This window comes from Equus asinus, chromosome 3, assembly GCF_041296235.1.
Source record: "Equus asinus isolate D_3611 breed Donkey chromosome 3, EquAss-T2T_v2, whole genome shotgun sequence".
Taxonomy (NCBI): Eukaryota; Metazoa; Chordata; class Mammalia; order Perissodactyla; family Equidae; genus Equus; species Equus asinus.
This window is the reverse complement of record NC_091792.1, coordinates 120,559,824-120,577,124: the sequence shown is the minus strand read 5'-3', so window position 1 is coordinate 120,577,124 and position 17,301 is coordinate 120,559,824. Positions and strand designations below refer to the sequence as shown.

At 53.7% G+C, this 17,301-nt stretch overlaps 2 protein-coding genes across 5 annotated transcripts in view; one reads left to right on the top strand and one right to left on the bottom strand.

The window, feature by feature from the left end:
• Positions 1 to 9,509: 9,509 nt before the first annotated feature.
• PDGFRA (platelet derived growth factor receptor alpha) overlaps positions 9,510 to 17,301 on the top strand; it is a 43,923-nt gene continuing 36,131 nt past the window's right edge. Inside the window, exons 1-2 of one of the 4 annotated variants that reach the window (XM_070505869.1) lie at positions 9,510 to 9,820; positions 10,747 to 10,985. The gene's annotated coding sequence lies outside the window, so the exon portion shown is untranslated. Of the gene's footprint in view, positions 9,821 to 10,746; positions 10,986 to 12,527; positions 12,652 to 13,462; positions 13,555 to 17,301 lie in introns of those variants that run through there. The other 3 variants (XM_014853510.3, XM_070505870.1, XM_070505871.1) reach the window with 3 other exon arrangements.
• On the bottom strand, positions 13,227 to 14,406 carry LOC139044946 (uncharacterized). Its single transcript, XM_070506547.1, has 2 exons — positions 14,223 to 14,406; positions 13,227 to 13,918 (listed from the first exon to the last, which is right to left on the bottom strand). The coding sequence occupies exons 1-2, from the start codon at positions 14,404 to 14,406 to the stop codon at positions 13,227 to 13,229; spliced, it is 876 nt and encodes a 291-aa protein (XP_070362648.1).

Here is a 17,301-nt window from a genome sequence, read left to right as displayed (position 1 = left end):
AGCCTTTCCCAACCTCTGAGGTTTGGTAAAGCACCCCAATTCTGTGCTTTCATGGCTTTATATTTGTACCTCTATGTTATCACTGACCTTTTTATGATGAAATTACCTGTCTACCCAGCACACAGCCTGACAGTTGATTGAGGCTGGAAACTGGCTGTAGTTTTAATTGCATCCTGCGCCCTCCTCCACTGCCCATCGCACTGACACACAAACCTTAGCGTTCTAAGGATGACTCCAGACACAGAGCTTCAAGTGGAACCTGAGGCTTGTTGAGAGCTGGACTGGAACTGAACCAGTTTCTAGGGGTGGCTGGGGAGTCTTAGGGAAGGGAGGGGCCCTGACCTGGTTCCTCTCCAGAACATTTGGGAACACTTGGCTTCGTTTCAGGCGCTAATTGTGGACTCGCCCACGGGGGACTTGGGTTCTGAGCTGGCCTCTCGCGCCCTCTAGTGGTTTAAAATCACAGCGGGGCAGAGATGCAACTCACCAGACAGGTCAGGTTTTCTCCAAGGAGGAACTGGCATTAATCATTTAGACATCCACCACTCAGTGAAGTAATTTCATAAATACTCTTAGGGAGAAATAAAATAATTAATCAAATGCACACACGGAAAGGAACTTGGAACATCTTGTGGTATCCTTGAAGAGCCTTGGGTTCCTTATTTTGTAGTGCAAACTCTAATAGGCTGTATGCACCCTGCGGACAATTGAAAATGCGCCTTAATCAAAAGCAGTTACTCTGTCATTGTCAGCCTGTGAAACATTAGCTCAGGACGCTGGATGACAGCACATGTTCCTCTTATCTCCTCAAGATGACTCCACCCCCCAGGATGACAGAAGAACTAGATTTGGGGATGTTGGGAGTTTCGGTTACATTCAAATTTCATGATAGCCAATCCCAGAGGACCTGAATTGTCCCTTTTGAACAAGGACAGTTCCTCAGTTGAGTGTGTTCCATCATTTCGTGATTCAGTATCAGAAAATTACAGTTACTTTCGGGCACTAAAAACTGTCATTTCCAGAAACAGGAGAGTGCATTTTGCTATCTTTGCAACTACCCAAGACATGCACTTCTTGTGGGACCTAACTTTCTGAATGACTCAAAAATAATAGCAGAATATAGCTACTTTCCTCAGAATTGTACACAGCTTTAAGTATCACCTCCTCTAGGAAGATTCCTCAAGGCCCTGGACCAGCTCTGGCTTCCCAGGACAGCCTCTCACAGCACCAGATGACAGCAGAGCACTTGTCACCCCAGCCATTTAATCTGGGTTTGTTTTCCGTCTGTCTCCCCCACCAGCAGCTAAGCCCCCTAGTGCAGTGGTCTTGTTTGTTTCTCCACCACAGCTTCCCAGAGTCTAGCACACAGCCTGGCAATGGGTGCTGAATAAACATTGTCGACTGCCTGACACACCCTGTGGGGTAGATGCTGAGGGGGCAGGCCACAGAGGGAAGTTGCTTTTGACTCATTTTAGAGCTATGAGGGACCCCTTCATTCAAATTATGAGCAGAAGAATTGTACGATTACAGACCCAGTAATAGCTGGGTTGGAGAGTTAAGATTAGCACCCAGATACCAACGCACATCTGTAGCTGCATTAGAGCTGAGGGAGGAGAAACTCAGAGTTCTCTCGTGAAGTTCCTGACTCAATCAGGAATCATCATCTCCTCGCCTCATGGGGCTGCATTTTCCGGCCAAGGGCTGGGGGGAAGTTGGCCTAAACTCCGTGGATGGTTTATCAGCTGGATGGTTTTATTACTTTAAAATGTGGCTGTGAAGTTTACCTTTCTGAAGGTTTTTAAATTTTCTTTTTTAAGCATTAAAAATTAAACAGGAAGGTAAATACGTTGAGGATCTGGTAACAGCAAAGAGAGAAGGCCAGAAGTGTGTGGACGATAAATATAATGAAGGGTAAGAACAAGAACATACTGAAGAAAGAAAATATGAGACCAGGAGGAAGGATATGGAAAAGAGAACTAATGTGCACTTTCTTTTCTCTCCTTCAGATTTCCTTTTGTGTCACGGACTATCCAAAGACAAATTAAGTCGAACGAGCAGCATGTCTGAATCGAGGGTTGTAAAACACACACACACTCAGAATCCCACAGGAACATCGTAAATGTGAGCACGTCAGTAGAGAGACATCCAGTCTCGGTAGGCTTAATGGGGATGTCACACAGCTGTGTATGTGTTTTCAGCCCTGCTGTCCCCAGACAGTTTTCATTTGTGAGCGAGGGTGGTTGTGTTTGTAGTTAGAACGAGCAAACTCTTTTTCACTTTATGAGTTAGAATCAAGCTTGGCTGTAAGTAACAGAAAAATTCAAAATAAGAGGCTTAAGGAGATAGAGTTTTATTTCTCCTACATTTTCAAGAAGATAGTAAGTAGTTTATCAGCATTTGTTTGGAGCTTCACGGGTTAGGAATCTTCTGTTTTTTTGCACCATCGTGCATGGTTTTCATTTTCAAGGTTACCTCACAGTCTCAGATGGCTGCTGAAGCTCCAGTCATACATCTGCTTTCCATCCAGCAAAAAGATTGAGAAGGATGTGCCCTTTACTATTAAGGACACTTCTTGGTAATTGGACCCACAACTTCCGCTTACATCCCATTGGCCAGAACTTTCCTTCATGACCACATCTAGCTGCAAGAAAGACTATGAAAGGAAGATTTTGTCCTAGGAAGCAAAAAAATCAGAGGCTCAATTACAGAGAAGGAAAGTAGAAGGATTACTGGAGGACAGTATGCAATCTTTGTCACTGGAATCATACATATTGTCCCTGAATGTGAGCCCTGCCTCAGTCTCTCCAGGGCATGGTGAGGGTTGGGAGCGGGGATAGAGAGCTAGTACTGAGTATCCTTGAGACCAGGATGTGGCTTCACCCCTGCTTGGGTCCCTGGGTGATCTGAAATCCAAATGTGGATACAAATGCATATTCGAGAGTATGAATAAGGGAAAAAATAATCTAGTATTATAATATAATCAGATAATCATATAATAATTAAAGTTCTCATGTTTTCATAGAACGTTCATAATCACTCATAAAGACTCATAAAGTCATCAGATATGTCTGGCCACAATTTATACTGCTGAATTTAGATGTTAAGTGTAGACAGCTCTTTAAATTCAACCAACTCCCATTGTGTGGATTCAGAGACAATAGCTGAATATGTAGGAGATAAAGCTCCTGGCTCTTCTTTCTCAGCATCTTCTCTGCCCGCAGGAAATGCTGGAGTTACCCAAGATTCTGTTCTGGATTTTCTCCTCATTTTAATCCTCCTCTTCCTGAGCTTTTCCAAATGTATCATGTTTAAGACTGTGCTCATCAATTTCTTTCCCAAATCTATTCCTATTGTTTCTCAACTGACTAAATGGCATCAGCTAGGGCCCAAGCCACGGACCCTACTCTCCCTCACAGCTCACAGTCAATCAGGAGTGCTGTGCAGTCTACTTCCTTCTCTCTGATTCTCTCGCTTTCTCCAAACCCCCTCCCATCAGCCCGGGGCCAGGGAAGCATCCTCTCTTGCTAGATTACAGCAGTAGCTCCCTGCCTCCTGGAACCATCCAGACTGATCTTGCCTAGAATTCAACTCTGCTCTAGTCCTGCCCCTCCTTAAACCAGTCTTAGTCCTTCCACAGAATTCAGTCCAGACCCTTACATGGCCTGCAAGACCTCCATGATCTGGCCTCCTTCTTGCTTCTGCCCATCTGGACCTTTCCAGGTTCCAGCCATTTCAGACTTTTTTCACTTCTTCTGATGACCTCGTGCTCTCTCTCACCTCCAAGCCCATGCTCGTGAGATTTTTCCCCAACTAGATTCTTATTCCTCTTAGGTTTGCAGAGATGTCCCTTCCCTCTGAGAGGTCCTCTCTGATCCCCAGGTTGGGGTTAGGCTCCTCCGCTGTGCTCTGTCATCACTCTGTACCTCTAACACTTGCTGATAGCACTATAGGAAACTTTATGATTGATTGATCGTTCGCTCAACCAATCTATAAACCCTGTGCAGGCAGTACTGCATGCTTGGCACTTGGCACAGAGTCTTGGGCGTGTGAGGCTCAGTAAGTATTTATTGTCTGGAACTGGATCAAGACAAGCTCCTTCCTGCCCAGCCTGGAGGTCCCAGTTGTGCACATTTCGGAGGGTTGGGGGAGGTCCTGTGGCCCACGATTCAAGACTTTGCCTGGTCTGCCTTCTCCAGCGATCTTCATCACAGTCTCATGAAGAAATGAGTGCAGTCTGGACGGGTGCTCCCTCAGTACTCAGCAGTGAGACTGCAATGGGGGAAACCTTGGTGGTTAGCTGAGAGCGAGAGTCTTCTGGCAAGTTCCTTGAAGTCAAAGACCACATCCATTCTGCCTACTACTGTTCCCTAATACCAAGTACTGAGCCAGACTCAAGGCAGATGCTCCACGAATGTTTCTAGAATCAATGAATCAACTCTCCAAAGCTGAGGAGAAACTCTGGCCCCTGCCCTAAGTTTTTGATGAATTAAAAAATGGAGGCAGAAACTCTTCCAAAACCAAGGTTGGGGGCAAGTCTGTGTGGAGGAAGGTGGCTGTGTGTGAGATGTATGGGACACCTTGCCCTATCAAGGGCATCCTCTCGAAGTCAGGGCGTCTGGTGCACAACCCCAGTGAGACACTCGCAGGGTTCCCTCGCTGGTCCTCGCCCTAGGTTCTCCGAGGCTGAGGCCCTCCTTCCTGGCTTCCTTACAGCCCCCCTGGGTAGTGATGCCAGACCTGTCTTCTGATTTCCATTGCTTTCTCCGATCCTTCCTGCCTGGGGTTCATTTTTTGGGAGGGCCTGAGACATTGAGGGTAATAGCTGGAAACCAAGATGCACCCCATGCACCGTTAATTGACAATATGAAAGAGAAAACTAGACTGGCCTTCACGCGGCTCTTGAGGCCAATTCAAGGGAGCTGGGGATGAGTGTGACAGTGATTGTGCCTGTGGAAAAGCCTGAAGAAGGAAGAGAAAGTGAACATTTATTCAGCTCCTTCCTGGGCTTCATATACATAATCTCATTTAATCTTCACGATCCAGGGACATAATGTAGACATTTGTACAGATGAGGAAACTGAGGCTCAGAGACAGGGCCTGTCTTGACGAGGTCACACAGTAACTGGAACCAGGACATGGTCAGGCAGACCCAGGCAGTGCTGTAGGCAAATTGCTTAACGCCTCTGACTTGGTTTGCTCATCTGTTAAATGGGAGTAATCACGCACAACCCACAGGGTTGTCTCGGGGATTACATAAGATGATATCCTGATTAAATAATGTGGCTCATATTCAGGCTTACGTGCTGTAGTTAACGTAATTGTGGAACCCAGCTTCCGCTGGCTTTCCACTCCACAACACCTTTCTGCTGGAAGCTTTGCTTTCTTTCTTTTTTTTTTTTGACATCACAGGGCCCTGCTGTACTCCTGGGACTTCCAGAGGACAAGGCCCTTTCTTCAGTCAGGCTGACCTAAACAGAGCAAGCCCTCCCTCCCCTCCCAAGCCACAGCTGTGTGTTGGAAAGCGGGATGGCTGAGGCCCCTAATAGAGAGCAGACCTCCAATCTCGTCATTCCCTCCCCCTCCCCTCACATGGGTTTTCAAATTAAAAGTAACTAAAAGCTAAGGCCTAAAGAGAAGGAGGGGAGTAGGAGGCACAGAAATATCCCCAGACCGAGGAAGCAGTGCAGTCTTGCTCTCTCTCTCTCTTTCTCTCTCTCCCCCCCTCTGTTGGAAAAGGGCATTAAAAAATCCAGACCCTGAGGAGGTCCACCTGGACCACATCTTTGCCAGCTCTGAGAGGTGGAGGCCCACCCGGGCTGGGCTGGGCCACAAAACAGGGCTCACAATCTCTGGTCCTCTGTCAGGTCAGTGAGCAGTCTGCGGGGTTAGAAACCCTTGGAGCGGGTGCAGCTGGTCACCAGTCACAGGGGACTACTTTCCACTTCTCTCTGGAGACGCATCTCTGGAGAGAGAGCCTCAAAGAACCCAGAGTAGACGCAGCACCCTTAGATTCATCCAGCAACAGGGAGGAAGAGGAGGTGTTCTAGGAGTCCTGGAGAGAGAACTGTCACCCTAAGGTACCCACGCGGGTCCGAATGGACCCTTCTGGAGAAGGTTTTCTCCTCCTTTTCCAAGACTTGGGCCTCTTTGCATCCTGAGCGTGCGAAGAGGCTTGAGCCTCTTCCAAACCTCAGCTGGGGCAGAGCCGAGGCAAGGGCGGAGTCCTCGCCGGTCTCCGCACGGGGACCCCAGGTCTGTGCGCCACATCCACAAGCGTCCTCCGAGCCTTCCCCACGAAGGTCCCTTCGCGGGGCGCAGGGAGGGGACTCCTGCAGGCGCGGTCAGGAACTGAAGGGGGTGGGGGAAAGGGCAGTAGCGCCGTTTTCTTTTGCAGACCACCAAAAGGCCCTTCATTTTCAAATCAGGAAGCTAGAAATGCGCCCCCACCCCATCAACTTCTCGCAAGTTTGTTTACATGTGATTTTCACAACTAACGGCTTTGATAACTGCTACAACCATAAGTCTTCTAAAGCAAAAAACCTTCTGAATTCTCCGAGGAAAGTAGAATTAGGGGGTGGTGCTGGAGAGCAGGGGAGGAGTAGAGAAGAAACAAAAAGCCAACTCAGCGGGAACGCCCACCGAAGCCGAAGGTGTGACGCCCGGAGCGGCAGAAGCGGTTACGGAGGAGTGGGGGCCAAGGAGCCAGCCCAAGGAGCCAGGCCGCGCGGCGGGGCAGGGGCAGACTTTGTTTGTTTGTTTCAGACCGTTTTGATTCGGTTGTAACAAATTTGCGGGGCCCTCTTTTGGATGGCTGGCTCTACACATCCCTTTATACCCTTGCACCCAATTTTATGTCTCCTGCGGGTCTAGACGCGCGAGGCCACGCCAGAACCGCCGCTTTCCCCAAACGGCCCGGCCCATCCCAATTCCGGAGTTGGACTTCCTTCCCAGAGGGTTGCAGCCGCCCAGACTCCCGGTTTGGGGAGAAAACTCTCATTCTTAACCCCGTGACGATCCCTCAAGGAAAAACATAAGAGGTTGAAAAACTCAAAACCCGAGTGCAGACTGGGATGCTCGCACAGCTGCCCAGGCCGGCAAAGGTCGCTCCTCGGGGCGCACAGGGCAGCCTGGTCCCCCGCAGTGCCCCGGGCAGGAGCCGAGGAAGACGAGAAAAGACCAGGCGGCGCTTCTCGCCCGCTGCTGCTCCGGGACCACCCAGGACCCCGAGCGTCGGGGGAGCAATCTGGAAGGATCTTAGAACAACACGGGAAGAGCGCGGCTCGGCCCGGCCCACCTCCCCCCGACGCCCGGGCTGACTGATGCGCGCAGACCCGACCGCTCTGGAAGCCGGGGACCAGCGGAGGAGGGCGGACAGCACGATTCAAACCCGCCTATGAGCAGCGGGAGGGGCGGGTGGGTGGGGGCGGCGGGGGGCAGGACTCGTTTTAAGGAACGAACCGCCTCTTTTCTAGGGCCTCCAGCCCCGAGGTTGCTCCTGACCACTGGGTTTATTTTGCTTTTGCACGGGAGGCAGATGTTGACCTCTCTCCATCTTTGCTCTGCCCAGACTCGGAGAAATCTTCCCCAACCATTTGCTTCCCTACGCCACCCCCCACCGGTGCGCTTTCCCGGGAGTCAGCTCCCCAGGCCTTTAAACCTACTGGAATGTCACACATGGAAACCTTTAGCAAATGTTTGTTAATGATCATAACAAAGGCATCATTCAAATTAGGCAGGTAATTACTACCAGAAGGACAACTGGGTGCTCCCTGGCTCATCCATTCCCTCTGCTTTAAACTCGCGAGGAGTTAGGGCCCGAAGACACCCCTGCCCAGCCAGCTCTTCGGGCCCCTTTAAGTGTCTCTGAAATGAACTGTGAAGTTACCATTTGTGGGGGGGTGCGCTGGGGCCTTGCGTTCGGGAGATCCCAGCGCGACCCGGCTGGCCTTTTCCCTGCAGGAAAGCAGGTCTTCCTGGGTAGGCTCCCTGCCTCGCCTCCTACCCTCTTGGGTACTTGGTATAAAAACTTAGGTCTCACTTGTCTTTATTAACAGCATGAAAGCCAGCATCCGCTTTTTCCTATTATTCCGCATTCTGATTTTTTGGGGGGGTCTTTAGTCCCCGTTCATTATCTACAAACATTACGGTATCCTGTTAGCATTCCGAACAAGGGGCTGTTCATATATTTGCCTTCCATGATTTCCTGAAGGAACATGTGGAAGTAATAGTGAGCAGTGCAGTCGCCCGAACTGAAGATGCACGAGAAGCGGCGCGCAGAAGGGCTGGGGGAATGGGGCCCCTGGCCCAGCCCCAGGCGTCTTCCCAAGCCTGACACCCCAGGAGTCCGTCCCAGTTAAGGACAGCATCCCTCGGAGTACTTCTCTGTGACGCTCCCCTGCCGGCTATCCCGTGTCCACCCTTCGGATGACGGAGAAGGTGAAGGCTGTCCGACGTTCAAGTCTCGAGCTGGCCGCCCTGGCCATTCTGAGAGTGTGGGGGGTGGGGGTAGGGATAAAGGATGGCCCCCTCCATCCAACAAGAGAATTCAAAATTGGAGAAGGCGGGGAAGGTGAACGCGCTCCCCTCCCCCGCCCTCGCTCAGAAGCCCCACTCCGCCCAGGTCTCGTTCCTGGAGCATCAGCGCCCCCTTTCCTTCGTGAGCAGGATCGCTCTCTCCCGGCGCTGTCTGTGGCCCGGCGCCTGGGACACAGGGTTTGGGGTTCCGCTCTCAACCCCAGGGCAGTGGCAGGGTCTGACCCACGCAGCGCGAAGGAGCGCGGGGAGGGTCAGCGTGCACCCTCCCCCTGAACGCGGAGGTGTCAGGCTTGTGGTAGACGATTCCCCAAACGCCCGAGCCTGAGCCTTTTTGTGTGCGTGACAGAAGCCAGGGCAACCTCGCCCAGATAACCCCGAAAACAAAGGCACAACAAGATAAGTGGCTCCAAGGGAGTAAAGGTCGTTCTGTCGGAGGATGTCCCAAACTTACGCAGACCCTCAATTCTTTTACCCTCTTTCAAAACCTTTACAAAACAAAACCCCCCATCATCTTCATATTGGACTCAACAGTTTGCCTAATCCCATTAAAGGATTAGAAACTACACGGCACTTTTCCCTAAAAAAACCCAGGTTCAAAACGACACCACCGCTTGGAGACCTCTCCCGAAGGCCCCACTTCTAGTTGGGCTAGGAATTTCTACAGAAGGGACACTTTTCAATTCCACATTTGTATTCTCTCTGGGCATTAACTGCAATTTTACGTGTTCTTTTTTTTTTTTCCTTTCGAAGAGAATACATAGCAATATAGCAGCGTAGGAAAATATCCTCCATATCAAGAGGCAAACTCATTCTGGAAATGATGGGCAGCTTGTAGTTTCCCCAACCTCTTTCCCGGCAGAGCATCAACACCGCCCCCTTCCACCACCCCCACCCCATCTGGTCTGCTTCTCCCCGCCCCCCAGTTGTTGTCGAAGTCTGGGGGTTGGGGCTGGACCCCCTGATTGCGTAAGAGCAAAAAGCGAAGGCGCAATCTGGAGGCTGGGAGATTCAGAGCGCACAGAGTTCGAGGGAAACTTTTATTTTGAAGAGGCCAAGGGGGGGGGGCTTCATTTCCTGACAGCTATTTACTTAGAGCAAATGATTAGTTTTAGAAGGATGGACTATAACATTGAATCAATTACAAAAAGCGGTTTTTGAGCCCATTACAGTTGGAGCTAGAGGGAGAGAAACAGAGGAGGGGACTCCAGGAGAGGACTGGAGGCCGTGGACACACTTTTTACTCCATATGTAGGATTTTCATTGCGAATTGACAGAGAAGGAGAAGGTAAGGGAGGAGAAAAAATGATTTTTGCTTCTAAGACAAGTCCCTGATCAGGCCCTCTGGGCTGGAAGTGAAGTAACTTCACTCAAACTTTGGGCGATGAGAAAAAAAAAATTGGAATTGAATTCTAGCAGTGTGTCTAGAGAGTAATTTATTTTGAATAAACTTCACTTGGAGGGAAGATAACCATAGAGTTCGAAAGTCTAGGGATTTTAAAAAAACACATTTTCCAGACCTATTTTTAAAAGCAGTGTTTTTCTAACAACTCTATGGCCTCCCAAAGAAATTGTTCAGGCTTACATTTTTGAGGTTTCTTTTAGGGTTGGGGGTGGTATTCGTGTATACTGGGACCAGCACCAAGTAATGCTGGGAGTGGGGGCAGAGGTGTTTGCCCTCTTCTTGGCAGTGGGTCCTGGAAGGCGACAGGTTTTTAATGAGTATTTTCATTCCTCGCCCGCGGTTTGGCGGGACAGCGCTGCAGCCGCTGGTGTGGAGCGCGGCTGGATGACCGGGGGAGGTGGGGAGAGAGGAGCATCGAGTGGGGCGCGGAGGGGGTTGCGGGGAGAGGAGGCGTGAAAGGCTCGGCTGGAGACGGCTGGACCTTGGGTGCCCGCCGGGTGCACATGGCGCCGGCCGAGGGCGCGTAATTACTGGACGGCGCTGCGCCGGGTGCGAGCTGGGGCCAGACGCAGCACAACCGTGGCGGCTGCAAGATAAGCAGACGCGGCGCGGACTTGGGGAGCTCCCTAGTGGTTTGTGGGATCGGGGAAGTGCGAGGGAGAGCGGGCGCCGGCCCCGCAGTGCGCTCGGGTTGCGCGCCCCAGCGCGGGGGCGACGGCGGCGCGGGCGGGCGGGCAGGCAGGCGGTCTGGAGTAATGACAAACACATTTGGCCTCGAGTAAAGAAGTCATCGTCGCCTCGCATTCCAGCAACTGGGATTTGAGGAATTTCGAACTGCGCTCCAAGGGGCCCTCATTGTGCGCTGTGGTCCCCACCCCCACCCGTCTCGGAGCGCCCCCTTCCTCGGTGAAATCATTTCTGCAAAGCCCCGGGGCTCTGCTACTGCCCAGCCCCGGCCGCAGGACGGAAGGAAGGAAGGTCGCCAGAAAAGTGCTGAACTTCTAGGGGAAGTTAAGGACGACTCGAAACGGAGAAACTTGGTTCCCAGGTGAGAAAGAAAGGTGGAGAGAACCTCCCACACTTCCTCCCTCCAGGCACCCGAGCCCTGGACCCGCCTCGCGTGCCCCTTTCCGCGCGGGGATGCGTGGCACTCGCCGCCTGCGCTCGCCCTGCCTGCTTCATCCTCTCCAGTGCCCCCTTTCTCTATTCCACTCCCTGTGTCGGCCTCCCTGCCCGCTCCCTAGCCGTCTCCTCGCGCCCCTCCTTCCTCCGCCGTCTATCCCCATGGAAATCGGCTTTTACACGTGAGATTAACTTCTCCCGGCAGCGCCAGGGGAGCGGGCGGCGTCCTCTTGGCTCGGAAACTACTGGGATCAGCGGTTCTGTTCGGAAAGGGTCGCGGCCAGCTCTAAGCGAGAGGGAGTGTGGCCCGACCCGAGTGCGGCTGCCCGAGGGGGCCAGGAGCCCCGGCCGCCTGGCCAGGTGTGCGGAGCTGCCAGTGGCCTGGCCTCGCGTCTCTGCTGGGAAGGAATTGCTGGGCTGTCTGTCCGTCCGCTGTCGGTGTCTCCCGCAACCAGAGCGCCGGTCCTGCACTTTGCTCCAGCCCTGGCTAAGACCTCAGGATGTGCAGAAAGAATGCCTGGAAGGACTTGCCACTCACTCCTCCGAGGGTGAGAGGCAAACCTGGGCTGGAGAGGTGGTGTGGATGGCCCTTACCAGGTGCCGACTGCCCCGCGCCAGCCGAGCTGCCTGGAAAAGCCCGGGGCTGGGCAGTGTGGGAAATGGCTTTTTGGCTCCGCAGCCGAATTGCTCAACATTTTGGACCGACTCGCTTCGCCTCTGTCGCTGCCGACCAGAACCAGACAGTCTTTTAGAGCAGAGAGAGCCATCCAGGGCAAACGGGGCACGACAGTCAGCCGCGAAGCTCATCAGACTAACAACTCAGAGCCCAGCGAGACCCCCGGGCGGCTGGAGGGGAGGAAGGGGCGTCCCCGGCGTGCGCACCCCATCCGCTGCCGCGCTGGCTCGGGTTTTTACGTCCACCACACTCCTCCAAACCCCGTCTGACCCGCCCTGTTTTGCGTCCCTTTCCTCTTTTCCTTCACCCTCGGCTTCCTTCTTTCCACAATCCTCACGACACAGGGGGCCCTTCCTCCGCTCCCCGACAAGCGAGGGCCCGACAAGCCTCGCTTTGACGATGCCCTGGTCAGTCCCTGCTTGCACAGTCTTGCTTTTGGTTTGACTCAAGTGTAGCTGGGCTCCAGGATTGGAGTCCCGAGAGCGAAGGGGAAGGCAGAAAGAGGAGGTGGGGGGAGGCACCAGGAGGGAGCCCGTAGCTGACCCTCGGCCCTTGCACCAGACTTTAGACAGACCAAGAGGGACCCGAAGCAGAGCCCCGGCTCCTGGCCCCAGGTCCACTTTCCTCCCGGGGCGCGGGCTGGGAGGGGTGTAGGGGGAGGGGCATCGGGCCGGGCTTTCCAGCTGCAAACGCGTCTGGCGCCGAGGCGGGCCCGTTTTGTGCCTCCTGGGGACCGGCCGTGGGCGGCGCGCAGCGCCGAGACGCGTTCTGGGGACGTGGTGGCCAGCGTCTTCCTGCAGATCCCAGCGGGTGGGACTCCCTCTGGCCTCCGGGGAGCTGCGACAGGGTTACATGTTGCTGATGGAAAAGTGGCAATTCTGGGGGAAAAGCTAAAAGCCTGCTCGGTGACCTAAAGGTGCGGCTCTCGGCGTCCCTCGCGTCCAGCCTCGCGGGGTCCGCGCGCAGCATCAGCCGTCGGGGCTAGAGTTGGGGGAGGTCTTGAGGGCGCGCCCCCCGCGTGGGATGCAGGGTCGGGGCAAATTGCTTTTCCCCACCGCGCGGGCTCTGCCGGTGCTTGTCTTTTGCTGAAGTGGCTCGGCGGCATTTCCTTTTGTTTTAAACTGAACAGTGAGCCAGGGATCAGTTGGAAATGTAGATTGGAGGGGATAAAGAGGACCTCGGACTTGGGGCGCTTCCTTCCCTGCCTGCCGCAGTTTTCCGCTTCCCCGTGAAAAGGGGGCGAAGGGCGCAGGCAGGCGCTAGTGGGCGCTGGGCAGCCACGGCAGAGGCGAGCGTCGGGCAAGCGGGGGGCACCGGGGATGCGGGGTTCTTAAAGCCGAAGGGGCGCCGTCTCGGCTCGCCCGGGCCTTCTCCGCTAGCAGCTGCCCGCGGCTGTGTCGCTTTCGGGCCCATAGGAGGCGCTGGCGCGCGACTGTAACCCTAAACCCCCCCGGCCCCTCTCCCTCCACCCTGCCCGGCCCCTCTCAGGTCTCAGCTGAAAACAATACAAACGCCGAGCGTCGCGCCTGGGGCGCAGCGGCCGCTGCAGCTCTGAGGCCAGGACCGCGGCGGGCAGGGGCGCGTGAACCCCGGAACGGGCGGTCGTCGCCACCACCGCGGAGGGGACCGAACCGCCGGGGGCGTGGAGGCGGCGGGAGGGGGAGCGGCCCGCGCCGTGTTCGTGGGGGTGTGGCGGGGCAGGAGGCCGGACGGGGCAGCGCGGAACCTCCCCGGCGGAGGTGGGCGAGCGGCGGTCCCGGCTGCGCTGTCGGGGACCCGGAGGCTGAGCGGCAGGCAGGCGAGCCAGCGAGCGAGCCGGGTAAGATGCGCGGGGCGGCCGCGCCCTCTAGCGGGCTCCCGGGGCGCGGTCCCCTCTCCGCCAGCCTCGGGCGGTCGGCGCCGCTGAGGAGCGCAGCGCAGAGACCTGGGGGGCTCAGAGCCACTCACCTGGGTCACCTTCCCCTCTTCGGGAGACCTCGAATAGACGCCTCGCAGGCACTGTGTGGGCCCAAGGGGCGCTGGGTGGGCGAGAGGGGGGCGGAGGTCCCCGGGTTTGGGGATGAGAGAGGGGGTGTCATAACCATTAGATGTGGGAGAAGCGGAGGAGGCGGAGGTTGGAGGGTCCCGGGCGCTGTCGGAGGAGGAGTGGCCGACTTTTGTTTCCAAGCCCCTCGCACGTTCTCCTGCGGCGCAGGCGGCCTCTTGCTGTTTGTTTGTTTACGACCCTGCCTTATTGTGCAACGGGAACAGTCGTTTCCAATCAGCCCGCGGTTCTCGGGCTGCGCAGCCGTCGCGGCCCCCGCCGGGCGGGTTTACGAGGGGTGACAATGGTGTGCGAACAGATTGGGCAGCGCGGCCGGGCAGCGGCGTCGCGGCCCCCACCCGGCGCGGCCCAGGTGGTCTCCCTCCTCCGAGTGGGCGGAAGCTCCGAGAGGGGCAGAACCCTGAGCCCCCCCAGCCTCCTCTTGAGCGGCTTTTCCTGCTAACCTGCGGCCTGGAATGGCAGCGTCGCTTTCCTGGCTCCCGAGGCCCCGCTGCCCCAGCGGATCCGCTCCCAGAGAAGATGGTGATGGTGATGGCGATGGTGTCTGTCCCTCACCGAATTCTCCTGGGGCCCCGCGGAGAGAGAGTTAAGCATTTTCGGCAGCAGTTTCCCTATTCCTGCTTCCATTCTGCGAGCTTTGAACTGAGGTCACCACGAAGCCTAAAAGTACAATCCAAGAAAGGAAGAGATTGGAAGTTAAGATTTGGGACATAAATTTTTAGCACAGAACTTCTGCGGCGTTGCGTCCCCGCAAACTCTGGGTCCCAGGTCCTCAGGCCAACACTGCCATCTGCTGGTCATACCTGAGAACTGCAACGACCCTCTGCGGGGAATGGGTCGTGGCGTCAGGAAGATGCGGTTTTTCGCCAGCTAGGACCAAGTGACAGATGTTGACTGGTGTTCTTTTCCTATGAAGCTGCGAGAATCATTTATTTTTGTGGACTTTCGTGTAGTCTTTCGCGTTAGTTGTTAATCCTTTGCATTTATGTAATGAGCAAAGCGCTGATCTACCACATCCGATTATTTCTGAGGGTACTTGCATTTCCCTTTATGACTGAAGTCCCAGTGTCAGGGGCTTGGTGATCTGGAACTCAAGTCTACTAAAAGCTGCTGCACCTAAGGTTGTCCCATTAGGAGCCACACCAGTTTGGTGACAATTAAAAGAAGTGTCACTTTAGTCTCCCATGGTTAAATATCTGGTGCGGGGAGAGCAGAAGGGTTTATGAGCTCAGATTGTCCCATAAAATGCTCCCGTGTAAAAATACTCCAGCCCCCACCCATCACTGGAATGTCTAATGGAGCTCAGGGAGCTCAAAATAACAGAACAGGCTCTGGTGGGGTGCAGATCCTGTAAACACAGCCTCGGTGAAGTTGCCACCAGTGTAGACCAGCATTTGGATCCCCTGGGCTGAAGTTACGAGACTGAGGAGAACATTTGTCACAGGGAAAAAAACAGGATATGTAATTTTCACAGTTAGAATTAACTTAGGAGAGCTGAAATTAACTGACCCTCGGAAATCTGAATCCTGGAGTCATCAGTGGCTTTGGGACTGTGAGAGAGTCTCGTGTGGCCTTTAATCATGCCAGGGTGGGGTGAAATTCAATATTCAGTGGCTGTGCAGCAGGATGCATTGTGCGGTTGGTGATCGGGGAGCTGGCTCTCTGGGTTCATGCGAAGAATGTTGTGCTCTTACATCTGGAAATTGCTCTCGTGTCGCTTGCTCTCTGTTTACTGTCTAGCATGTTGTCTTCGATGATAGAGTCACGATTAATGGCTCTTCACTTCTGTTTGCAGGCACAGAGATGGCAACCTGTTAGTGGCTGCAAACAGATTTGTTTCTCTGTTTATGTGACTGTATCTTGTGGTTCAACTTAAAGTAGTCCTGATAGCTACGCCAGGCCGTCACGGAATCCGAGTTCAGATCTGCTTCTCCACTGTGCAAGTGATGCAGAGCAAGTCGAATGGCCTCTGGGGCCTGACTTTCTCAGTAGGTAGAAGTTGAAGTAGCCACTCTGAGGTCCCTCTCATCTGAAACATCTTAGGAGGCTGCAGAAAAAAGAGTCTGTATGAAAACCAATAGCTGCAGTTTCTGAAGCACTTGCCATGAAGCTATGTAATGTAGTCTTTACAACATTGTGGTGAGGCAGGCCAGGACGTCAGGCGTTATTGGTCCTGATTTACAGAAGAAGAGACTGAGGTTCAGAGAGGTGGACTTGTCAGATATGAGATCAGAGCCCAGTCCGATGCCATGTTCATCATATCTTTTGAGAGAAGGACAAGAGAATGGGGGACAGAACCACAAGTCACTTGCCTGAGGGTGGACGTGGCAGAGATCTCTTCCCCCTTTGTGTCTCTGACTTGTGGCAATGCTTTCTGAGTTGTGATTATAGAGGAAGTCCAACACAGATTGGCATGAGAGAAATGATGATTTTTTTTTAGAAAGCTTTGGATGAAGTCCATCGTTCCTCCGTGCAAAGTGGTTTGTTCTTGCTGACTCATGAAGTGCCGTGTGTCTCTGAATTTGTAACCTCAGTGACTTATATTTGCACATCTGATTTTTGGATAAGCTCCAGGATTGGGGTTCCTGATTAAGGATGAGCTTTTACTCCTAGAGGAGAAAAGAGCTGGGAAATAGCAAGACGGACTCCTAAGAGTCTCTCTACAGGGCTAGTCGGCAGGGAAGCCTCTCTTCTCTCCCATTGTTTTCCATCACCTCCCTGTAGGGCAACACTGCAATTATTCACCAGTAAATTGTCAGAGTTACAGATGAGTAATGACGTGGAACTTCACAAATACGCCTGGATTGCTAGCCAGGGAACCACTCTTATCAGAGAAGGGAGTTTGAAATCTTGAGCAAACACATGCTGATTCTCAGTATTCGCACCATTATCGCTCGCTCTGAGGCCCTGTTTTCATTGCCCACTTTGGATGTCAGTAAATAATCCTTGCTGGCAGTGGGTCCACCATATCTGGATGCACAGAAGGAAATCTGGTGGGGCCCAGCCAGGGCAGAAAACACCTCAGAGCCGGCCCTGTAAGAGCAGCGAGCCCCTCTCTCGAGCTTGGGAACGCTTTAGAGACGTTGTGTTGGCAAACCCTGCTGAAGAAATAAGGGATATAAATGTGATAAAACCCCAGCCATCGAGCTGGCTCTGGAGGGTTCCTTTGAAGTTCGCTAAGTGGATTATCGGTGGGAGGCTGATATTTATATGTACAAACACACAGGCCCTTACTGCTAATTGTGGTAAATCAGGCTGGCCAGCCTGGCTCTGGGGCCTGCTGTGCCCGTCACCACAGCGGTGGGGACACCCTGCATCCCGGGCACATGCCAGGATCTGCAGAAGCCGCCAGCCAGCCAGCATTGTGCAAAATACATTTGCGTTCACAGCACTGCAATTGTGCTCCTCTCACTATGCTGAGCAGAGAAGGAAAACAGGGCCCCAATTTGCATTAGGAAATAGTTTGGCGGGGGGGACAGGGGAGCACACACACAAGGCTGAAACACTGACCTTCTCTTGAGA

Bases quoted from the DNA above. Each gene is read 5' to 3' on its own strand.
- LOC139044946 (XM_070506547.1), bottom strand. From the start codon at position 14,406: ATGGAAGCAGGAATAGGGAAACTGCTGCCGAAAATGCTTAACTCTCTC. The intron at 13,919-14,222 runs GTTAGCAGGAAA...CCTGCGCCGCAG, and splicing joins GCTGCCATTCCAGGCCGCAG to GAGAACGTGCGAGGGGCTTG.